At 41.2% G+C, this 19,821-nt stretch overlaps 1 protein-coding gene across 6 annotated transcripts in view; it reads left to right on the forward strand.

Moving 5' to 3' along the window:
* Nucleotides 1–19,821, forward strand: part of vwa2 (von Willebrand factor A domain containing 2) — a 41,752-nt gene that overhangs the window by 8,115 nt on the left and 13,816 nt on the right. For 5 of the 6 annotated variants that reach the window (XM_064321266.1, XM_064321265.1, XM_064321270.1 and 2 more), the window contains 4 exons: nucleotides 3,010–3,071; nucleotides 14,562–14,636; nucleotides 18,236–18,369; nucleotides 18,471–18,580. In XM_064321266.1, coding sequence (XP_064177336.1) covers nucleotides 3,017–3,071; nucleotides 14,562–14,636; nucleotides 18,236–18,369; nucleotides 18,471–18,580 — 374 coding nt within the window. In that variant the 5' untranslated portion in view covers nucleotides 3,010–3,016. Of the gene's footprint in view, nucleotides 1–3,009; nucleotides 3,072–12,987; nucleotides 13,102–14,561; nucleotides 14,637–18,235; nucleotides 18,370–18,470; nucleotides 18,581–19,821 lie in introns of those variants that run through there. The other variant, XM_064321269.1, reaches the window with a different exon arrangement.

A 19,821-nucleotide genomic window follows, 5' to 3' on the forward strand; every position in this document is an offset into this window, starting at 1 on the left:
GATACTGGCAGCAGCTGAGCTGTCTGTGGGAGGGCAAGACAGTGTAAACAAACTCGCCACGGCAGACAGAGGTGTGCTGATCTGCGCAGAGTTGGGTGAGCAGTATAAACTGTGAATTTAGCTGTGTTATGATCCGCATTTTGCGATAAAAATAAATTATGCAGTCCTTCGAGCAAAGCAGAGTTCCTGAATTTTGTGTAGATACATTTTGCTGATTGTAGTGACATGAATGAGATGCAATTTTTTGGGTGCGCCTAAATTATGTGCTGGTGCAAATGAAAAAGTTAGGTGCACCAGTACCACCAATGTAAAAAGTTAGTCTGGAGCCCTGTAGGCTGGTGCATAGCTAATGGTTAGCAAGTTAGCTTGTCAGTTGGGTAGCTAGTGGGAAGAGGGAGATTGGGAGCTTGTACACATTTTATGTTCGTGATAACCTTATCAAGAGATGTCTGACCATCTAATTCTTTGCACTCCCTAACTTAGTTGTTGCTCAGTTGATGAGAGCCACTTAAAACGAATACTGGCTAGCTTCCCTTGAACAACATTAGTAGTTATGCTCTGTTATGCTGTATCACCATGTCAACTGTTCTTCCTTCCTGTATGGTTCAAACTCTCACCAGAGCCTTGTGTACATTATAAAAATCTGAATGTTCTGCCATTTTTAACAAATTCAGAATACCCAATGTTACAAATGTATTTTCCTGTATTTTGAAAATACAAAATACATGTATTTTATCTTGTCAGGTGACACCCCTCGGACTGACAGAATAGCTAGACACAGGGAGATTCTGTAATTCCAGTTTTCACCTGAGTTTTAGTTACTGGTAGAACACTCTCATTAACAAGAGCAAATCTTCTTTCACATTCATGGGCCCTGGGTAAAAATAAGAAACCAAAACACCACCAGAGCTTTTCACTTGGGGGTTCTTTCACTTCGCATCTATCAGACTTGCTCTCTTGGTATGTCAGCTCCTGGTCTCAGCCACCTACTGCATAAAGCAGCATACTTTTAAGCCCTGGACTGATTTGTTAACGCAATCCAGGTGTGTGTACCTACTTAACCGCTATGCATGGCCCCAGATGTCCTGATTCCTTCTCCTAGACCAGGGGTCTATTTCAGGGTTTTGTGCCAGTTTCTGCTTTTAGTTGTTTCATTAGCTCAATAATATCTTGATCTGGCATTTGTATAAGTTCCAGCTAGAGCTGCAAACTGCAAGTGTATCCTAAAGATTTTACTGTGCTCAAGTGCAAGAGTGCTCCAGCGTACTTTATAGAGCTGTCAGAAAACTAAAACTAAGGTAATTGATTAGAACAAAAACCAGCATGTAGATCAGTCCTCAAGGACCGGAGTTGTGCACCCCTGACATATACGGAGCCCTGTTACACATGTTATTATATCATTAGTGCTAAGGCTTAAGGTTAAGGTTCAATGCGGTCTGGTTATCTTGATGTTATGTTAACCTGTGATATCCTTTATACAGAAACAATGAATAGGAACACTTACAAGGTGCCAACAAAAGTTGGATTAAGAAGTTCTTGGAAAGCTGCATAAACCCTGGACTGGGAAATATTAGTCAGTTACACTACTATTACACAGTAGTCTTGCTGAGTAATACTGAAGAAGATTGGGAGTTTATATGAGTGTTTAATGTCCGATTTTCTGGAGGGGCTTATTATAGCCCATTTATAGTGTGCTAGCTGTTGGACTACATTCTTCATCACACAGCTGCTTTCCTCAGTTACTAGCCCCCCTGGGGACCAGCTGTCCCATTACCATGGCGTCGCTCCTCTGTCACCACTCTCTCAAATGTTTACCCTTGTCCCCGTGGTGATGCAGTAGTCCTGCGGTGACACCAAAAAGCTCTTTATGCCCTACAGTCAGCAGGAGTCTGGTCCATATTTTAAGCCTAAAACAATCCCCCTTCCCCCGTTTTGTCTGGAGGTTCCCCTTGTCAGAGGATGGATGAAGTATGGACTCACTGCGTGGCCTGTGGTTAGCATGGTTGACCACAGTTCCCTCCTCCTCCTCGGCCATTCACAGCTGTACCACAGATTGTATAGACTGCTCAGATATTCAACTCCATGTTCCACAGACCAATCATATATTCATTTCCATACTCTGCAGACCAATCAGATATTTAGCTCCATATTCTACAGGGCAATCATATTCAGCTTCATATTGTACAGACTTATTAGATCTTCAGCTCTGTATTACTCCGTACTGGGGCCTCCCTGTGTATGCTCATTTTCATTCCAACCACAATTGCAAACTCAGAATTTTAACAAGCTGTAAATTGTTCTTAATTAGGTGCTTTTCATGTTTTTCAAAGGGATTATTTACCCTTTTAAGCCACATTAAGTGAGCAGTAGCTATACTTGCCATGAATAATAAAATTCCCATGTTTATACTGTGCTTATTGTGCTATATTGCAAATAATTTCTGATATAATGTGGTTTAAGAGGGTAATAATCCCACTAAACATAAAAAGCACCTAATTAAGAAAAATGATTGCTATTAAAACCAGTGTGCATGTTGAGTGCCCAGGACCAAGTTTGGGAACCACTGCTACAGACCAATCAGATATACTGCTCTGTGGTCGACAGACCAATTAGATATTTTGCTCCATATTATACAGACCACTCAGATACTCATCTCCATATTCTACAGATCAATCATGTTCAGCTCCATATTCTACAGACTTATCAGATATTCAGCTCTGTATCCTATAGGCCAGTCAGATATTCAGCTTTGACCAATTCAATATTTAGCTCCATATTTTACAGACCTGTCAGATATTTTGCTCTGTGTTCTACAGACCAATCAGATATTTAGCTCCATATTGTATAGATATTGTATTGTATATTGTATGTAATATAGAAGCTCCTGTTTCTTATCTGAAATAGAGCTGAAGGAAGGACTGCATGAGCTGACTACTTGGTTGGTAATCCTGTGCAGATCTCTTGAGATTTGTGTTCAATATTGTAACAGTTTTTTATTTGCCATTTCAGGGTCCTCATGATGTGCCATGGAGGCCTGCTCTCTCTCCCTCTCCTGCTGCTTCTCATCCAAGGTATGTTTGGCTTTGGGTAGTCATTGTTCCCTGTTGTATGAAAACACACATAACATGCAGAACATGAGAATATTTAGTGATGGGAACAGGACATACTTTCAGTCAAGGCTTATAATTTCCCTAAAAGGTGCACACTTACCTCTGTATTTATCTTTCTGGATTTGTAAAGCGCAGTAAAGAATGTCGCTTTCCTTTAGATTGTTTTATGTGGTCGGGGTGGGGAGGTGGGATTTGTTATGGCAGCCACGTATCTGCAGTTTTGCCCTGGACTGAAATGTTGAGGATGCCATGGCTTTAGGAGAAAGATGATATTTCATAGCATGCTGAAAAAAGGGGATTAAAACAGCTGCTGCTCTTTCTTTGTTTGGGGTCTGTGTCTCGGTGGGTGTGTGACATGTCCTGTGGTGCATACTGCACGGTCACTAGGTCATGAGCGCACTCTTTTCCTCTCTTACTTCTCGTCATGAACTCAGTCGCATCCAGTCATTCACCACCTGTCTCTGCTTCCTAGTTTGTGTCCATTGTCCATTTATGCTGAATACAGCGAACTCTAAGATGAAGGAAACAGTGTTGCACACAGGCAGGGTTTCCTAACAAGAATACTATAGCATCAAGTGCTGTAGCATTATAGAATTATAGCATTATTGCCTTGTTGTGTTATAGCATTGTGTCTCTTGGTAACATTGTAGCATTATAGACTTATAAAATTCTAGAAATAAACTGAACTGATTGACCCCAACCTTTTGGCATTACAGCCCCCTCTCTCTCTATCTGTTTGTGCTATAATGATCCTCACTCCCTAATTTTTTTCTTTTGTAATTGTGGGTATCTGAGTGAAAAGCAAATTTGGTGGAGGGGTAATAGCAGCACAATGTAATGCAGGGCTACCCAACCCAGTTCCTGGGGATCTACCGTCCTGTAGGTTTTCACTCCAGCCTGAAGTACACATCATTCAACAGAGAGATCTCATTGAGCTGCTAATTAGTAGAATCAGGTGTGACAAATTAGGGTTGAAATGAAACCCTACAGGATGGTAGATCTCCAGGAAAAGGGTTGGACAGCCCTAATGTAGTGGTTTGGGATTCAGAATCTTTCAGTTAAAGTTCCAGCAGGGTCTTAGCTGCAAAAAGTGGAAGGAAAACATATTATACTTAACCTGAACTACTTCAGTTACTATCCTACAGTGTAAATGGATAACGTGAAATATGGACTGTGTAAATAATTCTGGAGAATAATGTCCACTAAACCCATGTTTCTTATCCCTGGTCCTGGGGATCCACTGTGTATGCAGATTTTTTTGTTCCAACCATAGTAACCAGCTATGTATTGTAATGGGCTGTGAACTGTTCTTAATTAGACACTAATTGTTCTTAATCAGGCTGTTTATGTCTGCTGATGATTTACCCTTTTAAAGCCACGTTATTACCATAAATAGCTATGTATGCCCCCCCCCCCACACTTTTACCATGCCGAAAATCAGTGCGTCCGTCTATACACTCTAAGCTCTTGTCAGAGCGCTGTGTTAGTTCACTGCTACCTTGCACCCAGGCAGATTCTCACATAGCACGCAGACACATACACCGAGCACACACTAACGTTAGCTAGTCATTGATGCCTGTATTCCAGGTAGCTGAGTTAAGGTGGGTCACACACTGTCACCACATAATTTTCAGGAAATTGTTAATTTACCGAAAATAAAAGGTTGGCATTTAACTAAATGTCCGTATTTTGTTCGCATGTTGCTTATAGCCTTCTTGTTTTTGTTACAAAGTGTCTATACTGACTGACAGCAGCCTCGCTGTTCGGTTAGCTAACTGTTAAGAAGTGCTAACGCTAACTAACGTTAACATCAACGTTAGCAAAATAGTGAAAAGATGAGGAGGGAGGCTAGTTTTCATTTGATTGCCAGGGGCGAAATTAGGAATCGCCCTTCCCCAGTAGATAGCCTAGTTGTCAACTCCGGAGTATTCAGTGCACCGTTAGCTAGATGTTAAGTAAGGGATAATGTACAGCGAGCCGGTATTGTGAAATAAACCCCGACAGGTTGATGCAGGACCACGACGCGAACCACAATAATGACCGGCTCGCTGTACATTATCCCGCTTATTACATGGCTACTTAGTAAAGAAATCAATAATTTGACTCAAAATATTGATTTAAAAATGATTTTATTGCTTCCGCTAAAAAATAGTCCGTTAGATCCGGTAGCAGTGTTATGTGTATAAAAATGTGTGTAAACAAAGCCACCAAGATAACTGGCCAACAACATAATCTAGCTTTGAGACACAGGCCTCAGGTCCTGGTGATTCTTCATAGTAGTAGAAATGATTGGAAGATAAATGTAATTTATTGGAGAATGCATAGGGGCCTGGGCACTTTGACTACAGTTGTCCTCTCCACCTTACTCATTGATTTGATAGCATTAAAGAAATTCATTTAACAGAAATTGCAATTACATGCAAGCATAAAGAGATCTTAAAGTTTAAATAAACAATGAGTGGTTATTATTAAAGATAGCTGACTCTGAATTAGTCATCAAATCAATTTATGTACTTTTAGGTTTTTAATATCTTCAAATATGTGATCTGGGGCCAACCACTTCCTCTGGATGAAATTACAAAATGTACCCATAATTTTTCTCATGCTAGTATAGCCAGATAAAAATATCAAACCACCCGTTAAAAGGCAGCCGGAACACAGGAAATGACATCTACTCTGTTAAAAATTTTCTGGGGGAGGACCCCAAGACCCCCCTTATATTGTCTCACCTGCATTTTCAATGCTTCCTACGCCCATGGGTCAGACCAACTTATGATTCAATTTACAGCACTCTATGTACTATATCCCCAATAATTCCAATTGAAAGTGGTTCCGTTTTTAATAGATTCTGTTGTAAACTGAAAGGTGAAATAAGCTGGGTCTCACTGCTGAGAGTATGAAAGCCTGATAATTTAACTGATTAAGAGATTGGGTTTGACAAAACCCAGTATACACAGTGGGTTCCCAGGCCCAGAGTTGAGAAACACTTTACTAAACCACTAAATAAAGACATGAAATCTGAAAGGATTATATGAAAAACGCATGTTTGTGAGTCAAACTTATATGTGGTTGTTTAGTGTTTGAAATAAAAGTTGCTGAAGCACATGAAAGGTTTACAAAAAAAAATAGTGACGCATGTAAAATGTGGATTATGCATTTATCACTTATTGTGGGAAACTGATATATTTGCTGCCTGCTGGGCCAAGTTCAGTTTTATATGACCTTCTAAAAAACCATTAGGTAAAGCTGTGTATGGGCATGCAGCTAGTTGTCTCTCGCCGTTCACAGCAGTATTCTTTTCAAATAGATGTGAACACCATTCTTAAATATTACATGTTTACAACTTACATGTTTTGTTAAATTCACTCTTTTTTCTCTTGGGATACAATAACTGTGAGTCACTTTATGGCAGGAGAGACAGTTCACTGTGTGTGAGAGGCACTTTACTGTGTGACACTTCACTGCAGTGATCTTCATTGCTTCCTCTGCTGGTTTTCATTGTTACTCTATGCATAATTGATCAATTGAAGCAGTCAATTACACAGTTAACTGAGTTAGTTTCTTGGGTCTGAACTGGTTGCTGATATTAAGGCAAAAACAAAAAACATCAAATTCTGGGGCTCACCAGGACCATGAATGAACATCACTGCTTTACTGAGTGACAATTTATTGTTAGAGACACTTAACTGTGAGAGACTTTACTATTAGAGACACTTTACTATGAGAGACACTTTACTGTATGGAAATTTTACTGAGTGACACTTTACTATTAGAAACACTTTATTGTGAGAGACACTTTACTATTAGTGACAATTAGTGACACTTTACTATGTGACACTTTTATATTAGAGATACTTTACTGTGTGACACTTTACTATTAGAGACACTTTACTGTGAGAGACACTTTACTATTAAGGCACTTTACTGTGAGAGATACTTTACTGTGTGACACTTTACTATTAGAGACACTTTACTGTGTGACACTTTACTATTAGAGACACTTTACTGTGAGAGACGCTTTACTATTAGAGACACTTTACTGTGAGAGACTCTTTACTATTAGAGACACTTTACTGTGAGAGACACTTTACTATTAGAGACACTTTTCTATTAGAGACCCTTTACTGTGAGAGACACTTCACTATGTGACCCATTACTGTGAGAGACACTTTACTGAGTGACACTTTACTATTAGAGACACTTCACTGTGTGACCCGTTGCTGTGAGAGACACTACTGTGTGAAACTTTACTATGAGACACTTTACTGTTAGAAACACTTTACTGTGAGACACTTTAGTGTTAGAGACACTTTACTGTGTGACACTTTACTGTTAGAGACACTTTACTGTGTGACACTTTACTGTTAGAGACACTTTACTGTGTGACACTTTACTGTGTGACACTTTACTGTTAGAGACACTTTACTGTGTGACACTTTACTGTTAGAGACACTTTATTGTGTGACACTTTACTGTTAGAGACACTTTACTGTTTGGCACTTTACTGTGAGACACTTTACTATTAGAGACACTGTACTGTGTGACACTTTAATGTGAGACACTACTCTGTGAAACTTTAATGTGTGACACTTTACTGTGAGGCACTTTACTATTAGAGACACCTTACTGTGTGACATTTTACTGTTAGAGGCACTTTACTGTGAGGCACTTCATATTAGAGACACATTACTGTGTGACACTTTACTGTTAGAGACACTTTACTGTGTGACACTTTAATGCGAGACACTACTTTGTGAAACTTTACTGTGAGACACTTTACTGTGTGACACTTTGCTATCATAGACACTTTACTGTGTGAGACTTTACTGTGTGCCAGTTTATTGTGAGACACTTAGCTATTATAGACACTTTACTGTTAGAGACACTTCACTTTGTGACACTTTACTGTGAGAGACACTTTACTGTTAGATATACTTTACTATGTGACACTTTACTAGTATAGACACTTTACTGTTAGGGACACTTTATTGTGTGACACTTTACTGTGAGAGACACTTCACTTTGTGACACTTTACTGTGAGACACTTTACTGTGAATGACACTTAACTTTGTGACTTTACTGTGAGAGACACTTTACTGTTAGATATACTTTACTGTTAGGGACACTTTACTGAGTGACACTTTACTGTGAGAGACACTTTACTGAGTGACACTTTACTATTATAGACACTTTACTGTTAGAGACACTTTGCTGTGAGACACTTTACTGTAAGAGATACTTTACTGTGTGACACTTTACTATTGGAGACACTTTACTCTGTGACACCTTACTGTGAGAGACACTTCACTTTGTAACACTTTACTGTGAGAGACACTTTACTGTTAGGGACACTTTATTGTGTGACACTTTACTGTGAGAGACACTTTACTGTGAGAGACACCAAGAACCAAGAACCGCTTACGTCAGGGGCTGGGGGCGGGATTATCGTGACCAATCAAGACCAAATAAAACTTTGTGACCGCCAGGTAGAGTGAGAGCACCTATTATCGACCACCTTCGTTCAACAGACAGAAAACGTAAACTGATTTGCAACTATATATGAAATAGGCGAAATATCGGTAACATGATTTAATGGGACGAGTACCGAAACAATAGTTACTAGCTAAATATCAATACCGAATGTCGGAATTAAGCCGTATAAAAAAGATTCGCTATTTAGCAGTTCTTGCATGCTAGTTTATTGTATATAGCACTATGGAGTTCATGGACCAAACAATGATACTCTCCCAGTTGTGTCCTCGCTTGGTTTATTTTGTGTACCTAGCTTCGACATCTGCGTCTGGCTTGCAGTCTACCTTGCAAAATAACGATAGCAAGAAGCTTCCTTCGGTTTGTGTTTGTGTCCATTTGATTGAGAAGGAAATGGGGGGGGGGGGTTAAAGTTCACAACATGACATCACACAAATGGGCCATGTAGTGACACGCCCACACCTCCGCACAACCCTGCGGCAAGGTGCCGCATTGCCTGATCTGGTGTGAATCCAGCCTTACTGATCCTCTCGGAATTTTGGCTTTCTGTACCCCCCATCACAGCAGTCGCGGGGTACTGTAAATCTCTGCTGGGACCTCACCTCATCTGCTCCTGTGAATACCTTCCAGCCATTGAACCCCGCAGATGTGTATGTTATTCCAAATTTTTCTAAAAATTTGAGATGACAAGTTGTCTGGCACAGTGTTGAAAAGGGCAGTTGAGTATTCTGCTTCTTCAGCAGAATGCCCCTTTATGGAGGGATGCTTACCCAGCTCATGGCTTTTGCACATTATCCATTTTAACTGTGATATGAGGTTATTGAGGTCACGTGTGTGGTGTTTGTGTGTAACAGAACTGTGAATCAAAAATAGAACCCTCTGTTTCCAAATTCTCTCCCTTGAAACACCTGTGCCACTGTTAGGATATCACAAGTTTGTTTACTGAACGGCATAATGATTGAGAACTTTTGGCACATCATCGTAACTCTAAAATGTGGTAAAAGAGAGAGTGTTACTGTGCAACAACAGCAAACCAGTCTGTTTCATTAAGGTAAGGTACAAAACTGTTTTTAACAACTTTAAGGTTAGCATTCATTTTCGCATTTAGCATAAACAGAAAGTAATTGCCTGAACTGGAAAAGCTACCCTCCTGTTCCCCATGCACTCAGACCCAGACGGAGGTATTTGCGCCATTTTTACGTCCTTGCCACAATAATACGGTTTTGCCCACGGAGTATTCACCCTCAGGGAGTTGGGAGGGCTCTGCCCAAACCAGCATTTAATGCTTTTTAAATAACAGCTGTAGAGCTGTTCCAAGTATTTACAACGCGATAAAGCCAGGCTTTTAACTGTTAGAGAGCAGTGGCCTTTCTTTCATCTTAGTTCTCCAGCCTTCTCTTTTTTCTGACTGCTGTAGCAGGAATGTCAAATATTCAAACACCGGAATGTTCTTCTGAATTTTCTGTGCTTCTGTCTGTCAGACAAAGGCTGTCCCTATCAGCATGTCTGGCACCTGTACTGTCAATATGTTTTTATCCCAATATGTGTGCGCACATTCGGACATTCATACACCATCACTAACAAGCACTCTCTATAATGCACACACTGACTGAAACAGAAAAATTCTTGTTCTCTCACACTAACACTTTTCACCATGCACTCACACACACAACACATACACACATACACAAGCACGAACCAATGTCATGCAGAAACCCACTCACAAACACTATTGCTCTCTCACACACTTACACTTATATAGGCACTAACAAATGCTTTCTGTCATACACAATCACAAACATGGAAAAACTCTTTGTCGTGCACAAACCCACTTGCAAACACTGCTGCTCACTCACACACTTACACTCATACAAACACTAACAAACACTTTCTGTCATGCACACACACATACGCACACTGATTGGACACAGGTAATAAATCAAGCACAGGCAGGGCTGCTCCCCTCTCCTGGTGAGTCAGATGTCTGATGGGAGGATTCAGGGGACAGGTGATAATCCGGTAGGATTCGTCAAGGGTAAGTCATTTTAAAGCCCAGTAGCTTATCACTCCATACTCCGCCTTGGAGTCCTGTGTCCTTCATCATCTCTCATGGAGACAGCAGGTGCATTGGAATACACACACTCACACACACATGCACGCACGCACACATAGACATGAACCCAGCACACACACATACACACATGCGCGCACACAGACATGCACATGCACTCACTCACACACATGCACACACAGACAAGAACCCAACACACCCACACATGCGCACACACAGACATGCACACACACACACACTCACACTCCCGCACGCGCACACACAGACATGCACACACAGACACACACAACACACAAAGAATCTCCTCAGTTACACGAAACAGCAGAAGTATCTGAGTGGCGAAGCAACACATGTTGTGCAACTTGGTGTTACTGGAATGGGATTTATTTAATGTTATCTCCGTTATCTGACTCCAAAATAGTGTTTAAACCTTTCCTCTGGGCTAAAAGTTATGCATAGATGGAGGAGACTGCTTTCCATCAGTAGTGTGGTTCTATGTGGATTGCTATCTATCTTGGTAGACGTAAACATGCCTCTGGCTTGTGTAGCCTGTATAAATATAATTGTGTATCCTGCTACAGCACTAGTGTATAGGCAAGTGACTATGGTGCAGATATCTTGAGTTCTGTGTGTTTGTTAGGACCTTAAAACTGCTAGGTGTGCAGTGGTAAGAGTCAATGAGGAATGCCAGGTTCAAGTGAATGCAATTTATTGTACAGTATGTGAATAATGGTAAAATGTGTGTAGTAAGATGGGTATACGCATATGATGCGTAGGAGACCATGTTGACAAGTGTGCCCGAACCATTGCACCGGTCCCCTTATATACTAAAAGATCGAAACAAAACATCAAGTCATCGAAAAAAGACAGAAACATAATAAAACAGTACATTAATGATCCTGCTTGCATTATTTCTGTAAGCATACCACACAGGGTTAGACTTTGTATCTGGCTGGGCGCTGACCCATAGGTATCAAGATCATCTTTAGTCAGCACCTCATGTCCAGTGACACCAACTTGTTCCCCATGACATCAGTATTCCAATTAAATAAAACATGATTACTCTGTATTATGGAGAACCTATGGTTTATGTAATGCTGATCCAGTAGGACACACGCACAAACACACACACACACACGCACACTTACACAGACACACACTCACACATACACACACATACGCACACAGACACACACACACCTGCACACTCACACACACACACACCCACACATGCACAAACACACACACGCACACACACATGCATGCATGCACAAATAGCCCCATTGACTCATAGAACTCTCTCTAGTGATGACAAACTTAAGGGCACAAAACTACACACAAATTAGCATTTTGCTGTTCAGTAGGAATAAAGTAATCAAGTAATCACCTGGGCCCTGGATCATTTTTCAATCCAGAATCATTTAAAAAGACAACACAGTTTGATTATGCTGTTTAAAACCTACAATCCTGTGACTGGGAGTGACTGTAGGCATGTAAATCCACTAAAATATCTTTTTCTCTTTTTTTGCTTTATTGAAAGACTTCAGCTGAGGTAAAGCACAAAAAGAGAAATGAATAGATTGAGGAGCAGAGTGGATGTGTGTCTTGTGGTGTAGTATCTGATGCAGACAGGACTGTGTGTATGGTATGGTGTGCTTGTGCAGGCAGTCTGCATCAGTGTCTCTCTGTGTGTGAAGAGTGATCGCAGACAGGCAGCGAACTGATAACATCACTAAGGTTTCCTTCCCAGACTTTGCGGAAACCAGCGGTCTGCTTACGAGTGCCACAGGTTACCGGGGCAGCAGCTGGGGGAGTGGCCAGTGCAGCACTGTGGGCCAGTGTTCGGAGTGGAGCGGTGGTCAGGGCAGCAGTGTTCAGAGTGGAGTGGTGGTCAGGGCAGCAGTGTTCAGAGTGGGGTGGTGGTCAGGCAGCATGTCAGAGTGGGCAGTCGAGGTGGTGGTGGCAGGCAGCTGCACAGTGTCTCCAGTGGGTGGGGTCAGGGCAGCAGTGTTCAAGGGGTGTGTCAGGCAGCAGTGTTCGAGTGGAGCGTGGTCAGGCAGATGTCGAGTGGGTGGTCGGGCAGCAGTGTTCAGAGTGGAGCAGTGTTCAGAGTGGGGTGGTGGTCAGGGCAGCAGTGTTCAGAGTGGGGTGGTGGTCAGGGCAGCAGTGTTCGGAGTGGAGCGGTGGTCAGGGCAGCAGTTTTCAGAGTGTGCATGACACTGCTGTAAACAGACAGCTCTCACCCACCTGATTGGGCATTTCACACAGTGATGCCCTGCACTTTTGGGTTGCCATGGAAGAGGGATGGTGGTGCATAATTCTCTTCTTTTCAGAGAAACGAAGGGAGGGAGAGAGCAGGAGAGAAAGAGACAGGGAACAGTGAATCCAATACCCTTTGACTCATAAGAGTCCAGCAGTTCAGCTCCAAGGTAATTGTAAGAAAACGGATAGGCCACAGGCACAAACTACTAAGTTTAATGGGGACTGGTGCTTCCTCAGTCCCCTTGAGGAACAATGAAAGACTGGCAATTATAAACACCCCTATGAGGAACTCTGACAGGCAATAATAAATGCCCTTGTGGGGAACACACTAAAAGACGGGGGTAATAAATCCCCATGAGAGGAATGCTGAAATACTGCATGCAATAAATTCCAGTCTGAAGAGCTGACACCGGCTGGCTGTAACAGTCAGCTGACGGCCATCGAAAGGCAGATGTCACACGTATCCCCAAAACAAAAGTTCATCTGTTGCATGTTATTTGCAGCAGCAACTGGTTGCATTGTGTTTGTATGCACCGGTGGTGCAACAAGGAGCACAGGGAGATGGGGCCTGTGGCTTCTCTGCACGGCTGCTGAGGCCCTGATAAGGTAAGAAAAAAAGAATACAAATAACCAAGATGAGCACATTGGGAAAAATTGGCACTGGGAGAAAACACCCCTGACTGCAGCAGAGTGAGACAATGAATACCCCTTAATTTAGTAGAATGAGATGAAGAACACCCCTGAATGCAATAGAATGAGATGACAAATGCCCCTTAATTCAGTAGAATGATATGAACACCCCTATCTACAATAGGATGACATGGCAAATGCCCCTTAATTCAGTAAAATGAGTTGAACACCCCTAACTACAACAGAATGGGATGACAAATGCCCCTTAATTCAGTAAAATGAGATGAACTCCCCTGACTTCAATATAATGAGATGATGAATGCCCATAATTCAGCAGAATGAAACAGGCACAGGCAGACCACAGGCACCCAGAGGAGTTGCTTCTGTGCAGTGAGGTGGGAGCCCCTCGATGATTGTGAAAGACAGAGCTGGCTCTAGCATTTTGGTGGGGGGGGGGTCAATAGATGTTATGTCAGCAGTGTTTCACAAGAACATAGCATCAGAAATGTTATTTGCACATGTGCAAAGCTGAATTGTGTGGCCCACAGATGACTGTGGCGGTGTGCCAGTACAGTGGACTGTGCCAGTACAGTGCTTATGCCAGCAGCCAGCTCTGGTGAAAGGATTCCTGCCTAGGCAACGCTATGACCAATAATGCTCCGCCCTGCTGGACTCCCAACCTGTCGGTATCGGCAGGGCTAGGATTCCGTTCAGGACTGTGAGGTGTCTCATTATTGCCAAGGACTACGGCTTTACCTGGCCACACCACCCAGGAATTTCTTTGGACGCTTAGTTCTGATTTATGTCATTGTATATCAGTGTCACCATATGATTTCTACATACTTGAACAACATAAATCACGTGACCACATGATTTTATTGTGATTGTGTGCTTTGCTTCATTTGTTCTTGTAATTATCTACATGATTGTACGATTTGTACTTTTGTATGGCTGTATGATTTGATTTATATGATGTTATGTTTTCTCTCCACTTTAGTGGGACCCTCTGTCTCCGTTCAGGAAATTCAGACCAAACAAGAGACCATCGTGAAGATTAACGCCGCAGGACAGTGTGAGTATGTTCGGGTGAGGGAAGCAGAATTATGTAAAGGCAATTTCTGCAAACAGTATGTGGCAGGACAGGAATACAGTCATAGTCAGGGTTAAATTCTCTAATTTAAATAAAAACTGAAACTGTCAGAAATCCTGTTCTATTTTATACTTGCTATTTTTTTATTTCTATGCCATGAAAATTTATCAGTATAAGTTCTCAAGAGCTTCTGCTGAACAAAGAACTGTGCATTTTGCATTGGTAAAACACAAAGTTGTGTTTTGTAAATGGGGATCACGTCGTGGATGTACTTGTTTACCTTTGGGTTCAACAGAGTGAGTGCTCGGGAGATCCCATTTAGATTTCTGCACCCACACACAGTGCTTTTGAAGTTGTGTGAAGCTTTGAACTGTTATCTGCACTGTCCTTATGTGGTGTTCATACATAAAGAGACAAAGAGGCCACACCCACAATGTCACCTGAGACATTCACAGAGAAAACTCCTCATGTGGTTTAACTCAGCCACATTTGGATGAGGAGTTACCTGCTTGTGTGTTTGTCTGTGTCTGTGTGTGCATGTGTGTGTGTGAGCATGTGTGCATGTGTGTGTGTTGTTCATGTGTACATGTAATTGTGTATGAGTGAACATACGGGAGCATGCATCACACTGTGTGTGTTCATTAAACAGTTGGCCTTGCGTGGATGTTGCTGGTACCACTGTGTTTTTTATGCGGAGTGGCGTGTTCTGACATGATGCTTACATGAATTATTATTACCTTCCTGGCAAGAGCAGACACGCCTGTTACCTCTCTCTTCAACTTGCTGAGAAGCTGCTTCATACTGCCTCAGCCTATGGTCTGTGTGTGGCCGCTACGGGTGTGACCCGAGACGCTTTTGCTAATCATGCCCCTCACTGGATTAATTCAGCAATAACTACCCCACATATAGGTTATATACCCTTAACTCCTCCTTTCTGGGTTATTTATCTATAACTTTCTTTCACTATGTTATTTATGTCTTTTACTCACTGCTGTTATACACCCATAACATATATAAAGTGAGTTCCATAATGTTTGTTACTTCACAATTTTTGAGTTTTAATCAACAATTCACATGTGGTTAAAGTGTACATACTCAGATTTTATTTAAGGGCATTTATACAATTTGTTTCACCATGTAGAAATTGCAGCACTTTTTATACATAGTTCTTCTATTTCAGGGCACCATAATGTTTGGGACATATTATGTTGTGTAAATGAAAGTAGTCATGTTTAGTACTTTGTTGCATATCCTTTGTGTGCAAATCCTTTGTGTGCAATGACTGCTTGAAGTCCATAGTATCCATTCGGATGATGCTCTGCCAGGTCTGTACTGTAGCCGTCTTCAGCTCCTGCTTGTTTCAGGGGCTAGTTGCCTTAAGTTTTATCTTCACCATATGAAATGCATGTTCAATTGGATTCAGATCAGGTGAATGACTGGGCCAGTCAAGAACTTTCCAGCTTTTGGTTTTGAAAAACTCGAAGACGAGTGAGCTAATACCTGTAACAGCCATACACGGCCAAACCATTACACCCCCGCCACCATGTTTCACAGATGAGGGGGATCTTGGGCAGTTCCTTTTGGCCTCCACACTTTGCTCTTGCCATCACTCTGATACAAATGAATCTTATTCACATTTTTCCTCAAGACCTTTTTCTATGCATGTTCTTTTAGATACTTTGCAATCTGTAACCTGGCCATCCTGTTTTTGCGGCTAACTAGTGGTTTGCAGCTTGCAGTGTAGCTTCTGTAGTTCTGTTCGCTAAGTCTTCTGCAGACAGTAGTCACTGGCACAACAACGCCTGCCTTTTGAAGAGTGTGTCTGATATGTCAGACAGGTGCTTGGGGGTTTTTCTTCATTATGGTGAGAATTCTTCAGTTATCAACTGTAGAGGTCTTCCTTGGCCTACCAGGCCCTTTGCAATTGCTGAACTCACTGGCACTTTTTTCTTCTTAATGCTTAAGTTTTGGCCTGGTTTTTTCTTATTTCTCAGCATCATAATGGCTTACTTGACTTTAGTTTAAAAACTCTGGTTGACAAATGCCAATAACAGAGTCAAAAGGCAATACAAAAGTGTTGAATCAAGACTAGATATGGAAATACTTTATGCCTGCACTAAGGAACCAATTGAACACACCTGACTAATCAGAAACACCTCTAAAGCTATTTGTTAAATTGGGGCGGGGGGGGGGTGTCTGGCTATGTATAATATGTGCTGTAATTTCTAGATGGTGAAACCGAAATGTATAATAATACCCTTTAATAAAAGCTGATAATCTTCATTTTACCCACATATTTGATTACACATCTTAAATTGTGGAGTACAGAGCCAATTAAGAAAAAAATATTAATCTTTGTCCCAAACATAATTGAGCTCATTGCATACCTTCATTCGTTATTTTCTTATGAACTGCCCCTCTCAGTTAGGGGATTATATTCCCCTAACTGCCCTTTTTGTATGGTTATCTCCTCATATACTGCCCTTCACTGGGGTTATTTTGGCACTCACGGTCCTTTGTTTCCTTACCAATTGGCCCTCACTGGAGCAGTTAACTATCATTCAGCCAGCTGTTCAAGTTCAATTTTATTTATATAGCACATTTCATACAATAGGAAATCCAATGTGCTTTATACAAAAAAATGCACACTTTCATATATACATATATAAAATTAAGTGAAAAAAGATGCATAAAAAATACATATGAAATGAAACATACTTGCATATACACATTTACAACAACAACAACAACAATAATATTATTATTATTATTATTATTATTATTATTATTATTATTATTATTATATATGCTTTAGGTCCTGCCTTCTGGGTATAATCTGGATAATAGAGATTTTACATCTGAATGAATACTGGCCTGGTTAAATAAAGGCTAAATTTTTTAAAAGGTGAAATTGGAATGCATATGAAAAAGTAATCTATGTTAGATTGTGGATTAGCTAAAAATAATAATCATAATTACAAACTGCTTGACTTAGGTTTAAACGTACAGGTATTACATTTAATATGGTATGCAACTGAAAACAAGATAATGTTTTAAGACTTGCATGCAGCTGATATTTCTACAATGGTATGTGTGGAAATGGTGATTTGCCTCTCTTCTACTAGTGTAAAAGTGCAGTTGAGAAAAGTCTGGTGATGTCACAGCTATAAACACAGTATAAATAGTGACCCAGCCTACGGTTAATGCCATGGTAGCATGATTTTAAAGACCTCTGGGACATGGAACTATGTTAATTACTGACTGGATCAGCCCAAGCACACTTAATAAAAGAGGAGAGAATGGTCTAGAAAGCACATCCCTGTCACATGTCAAAGTATCAAGTGAACAAACTGAATTAGCCACAGCAAAACATGGTTTACTTTCATAGACATGGCCTCACACATCCTGCCCTACAGCATTGTTTTGTTTTGTTTTTTTTGAAGAATTTCAGGAGGAATACAGTTAAAATTTACTCTGTGTGTTACCCATTAACCTATTCCACTTCTGCTGTTAGGAAATGCCATTCTGTTGCATTAATCACTGCCTGTGTTTGTGTGTGTGTGTGTTCACTCTCTACACAGTGATGCAGTGCTCTGCAGGCATTGATATCCTCCTGCTGATAGACAGCTCTTACAGTGTTGGGAAGGGCAGCTTTGAGAGGTCCAAACATTTTGCTCTGAAGTTTTGTGAGGCTCTGGATATCCAGCCTGACAAGGTGGGTTAATGGCATGATGTGGGATGGGGTGGGAGTGACCACATCAGTAAATCTTGAGTACGAGAATAGGTCCAACATAGTCCTTGTGTCCTGCCCTGCAGGCGAGAGTGGGGGTGATTCAGTATAGCTCCACAGCACGGCTGGAGATTCCGCTGGACTCCTATCAAACTAAGGAAGAGCTGAAGAAAAGACTGAAGAAACTTTCCTTCAAGTACGTGATCCTCTCACTGCATATGTGATCCTCTCACTGCATACGTAACCCTCTCACTGCATACTGTACATTACCCTCTCACTGCATACGTGATCCTTTCATTAAATTCATGATCCTCACTGCATACGTAACCCTCTCACTGCATACGTAACTCTTTCATTACTTGTGTGACCTTCTCACTGCATACGTGACTTTCTCACTGCATTTGTGACCCTCTCACTGCATACTGTACATGACTCTCTAACTGCATACGTGATCCTTTCATTACATATGTGATCCTCTCACTGCATACATAACTCTTTCATTACATGTGACTGTCTGACAACATATGTGACCCTCTCACTACATCCTTGACCCTCTCACTGCATACATGATCATTTCACTACATACCTATACATGATCCTCTCACTACATATGTGATGCTCTCACTACATAGTACGTGATCCTCTTACGGCATACGTGGCCCTCTCACTGCATACGTGATCCTCTCATTGCATAGATGTGCATCACATGTATAGTGGCCTCCAAAATTATTATTAATGTTCTTTAATTCTGATGCAAATGCTCAGAGAAATTTTTTTCCAAATAATAATTGTATTTCCCAAAAAGATAAGTGTAAAAATTATTGGCATCCCATTTACAGTATTTTGAGCACTCTTGCAATCCAGAAGTGCAGGAATGGTCAAACAACATCCCAGTGGGAATATATAGAATGTGCCTGTAATTTTATTCTTAACACCTTAACAACTTTTTGAGAAATCATTCTTGACACCTTATCTTTTTTGGAAATTATATTACACATTAAAATAACAAATTTCCCTGTTTTTGAGCATACAATACAACTTGTGTTGTTTATTTTATGCAGCCTTTTTTGATCATTATGAAGGGTGCGAGTAAGTGAGAATGACAGCTGTAAGTGTGTGTGTGTGTGAGAGAGAGTGTATGTGTGTATGTGTGTGTGTGTGCATGCACGCGTGTATGTGCACGGCATACAGTACAGTAGCTGTGTCCAGTGGAGAGTGAGGAATGGGGAGAATGCACAGTAATTGGATCCTGGATGGGATGAGGGAGGGGTGGAAAGTGGTGCCAGTTGGTGCTGAAAACCAGATTTACTCCTGACTGCAGCTAGCTCTCTTTCTTCCCCTAGAGGGCATGGCTTTTCACCCAGAGTGTAGTGTGAAACTGCCATCTTAAATCTCCAGTGGTGGACGAAGTACACAAATCCTGTACTTGAGTGAAAG

Source organism: Anguilla rostrata, chromosome 2 (genome assembly GCF_018555375.3).
Source record: "Anguilla rostrata isolate EN2019 chromosome 2, ASM1855537v3, whole genome shotgun sequence".
Taxonomy (NCBI): Eukaryota; Metazoa; Chordata; class Actinopteri; order Anguilliformes; family Anguillidae; genus Anguilla; species Anguilla rostrata.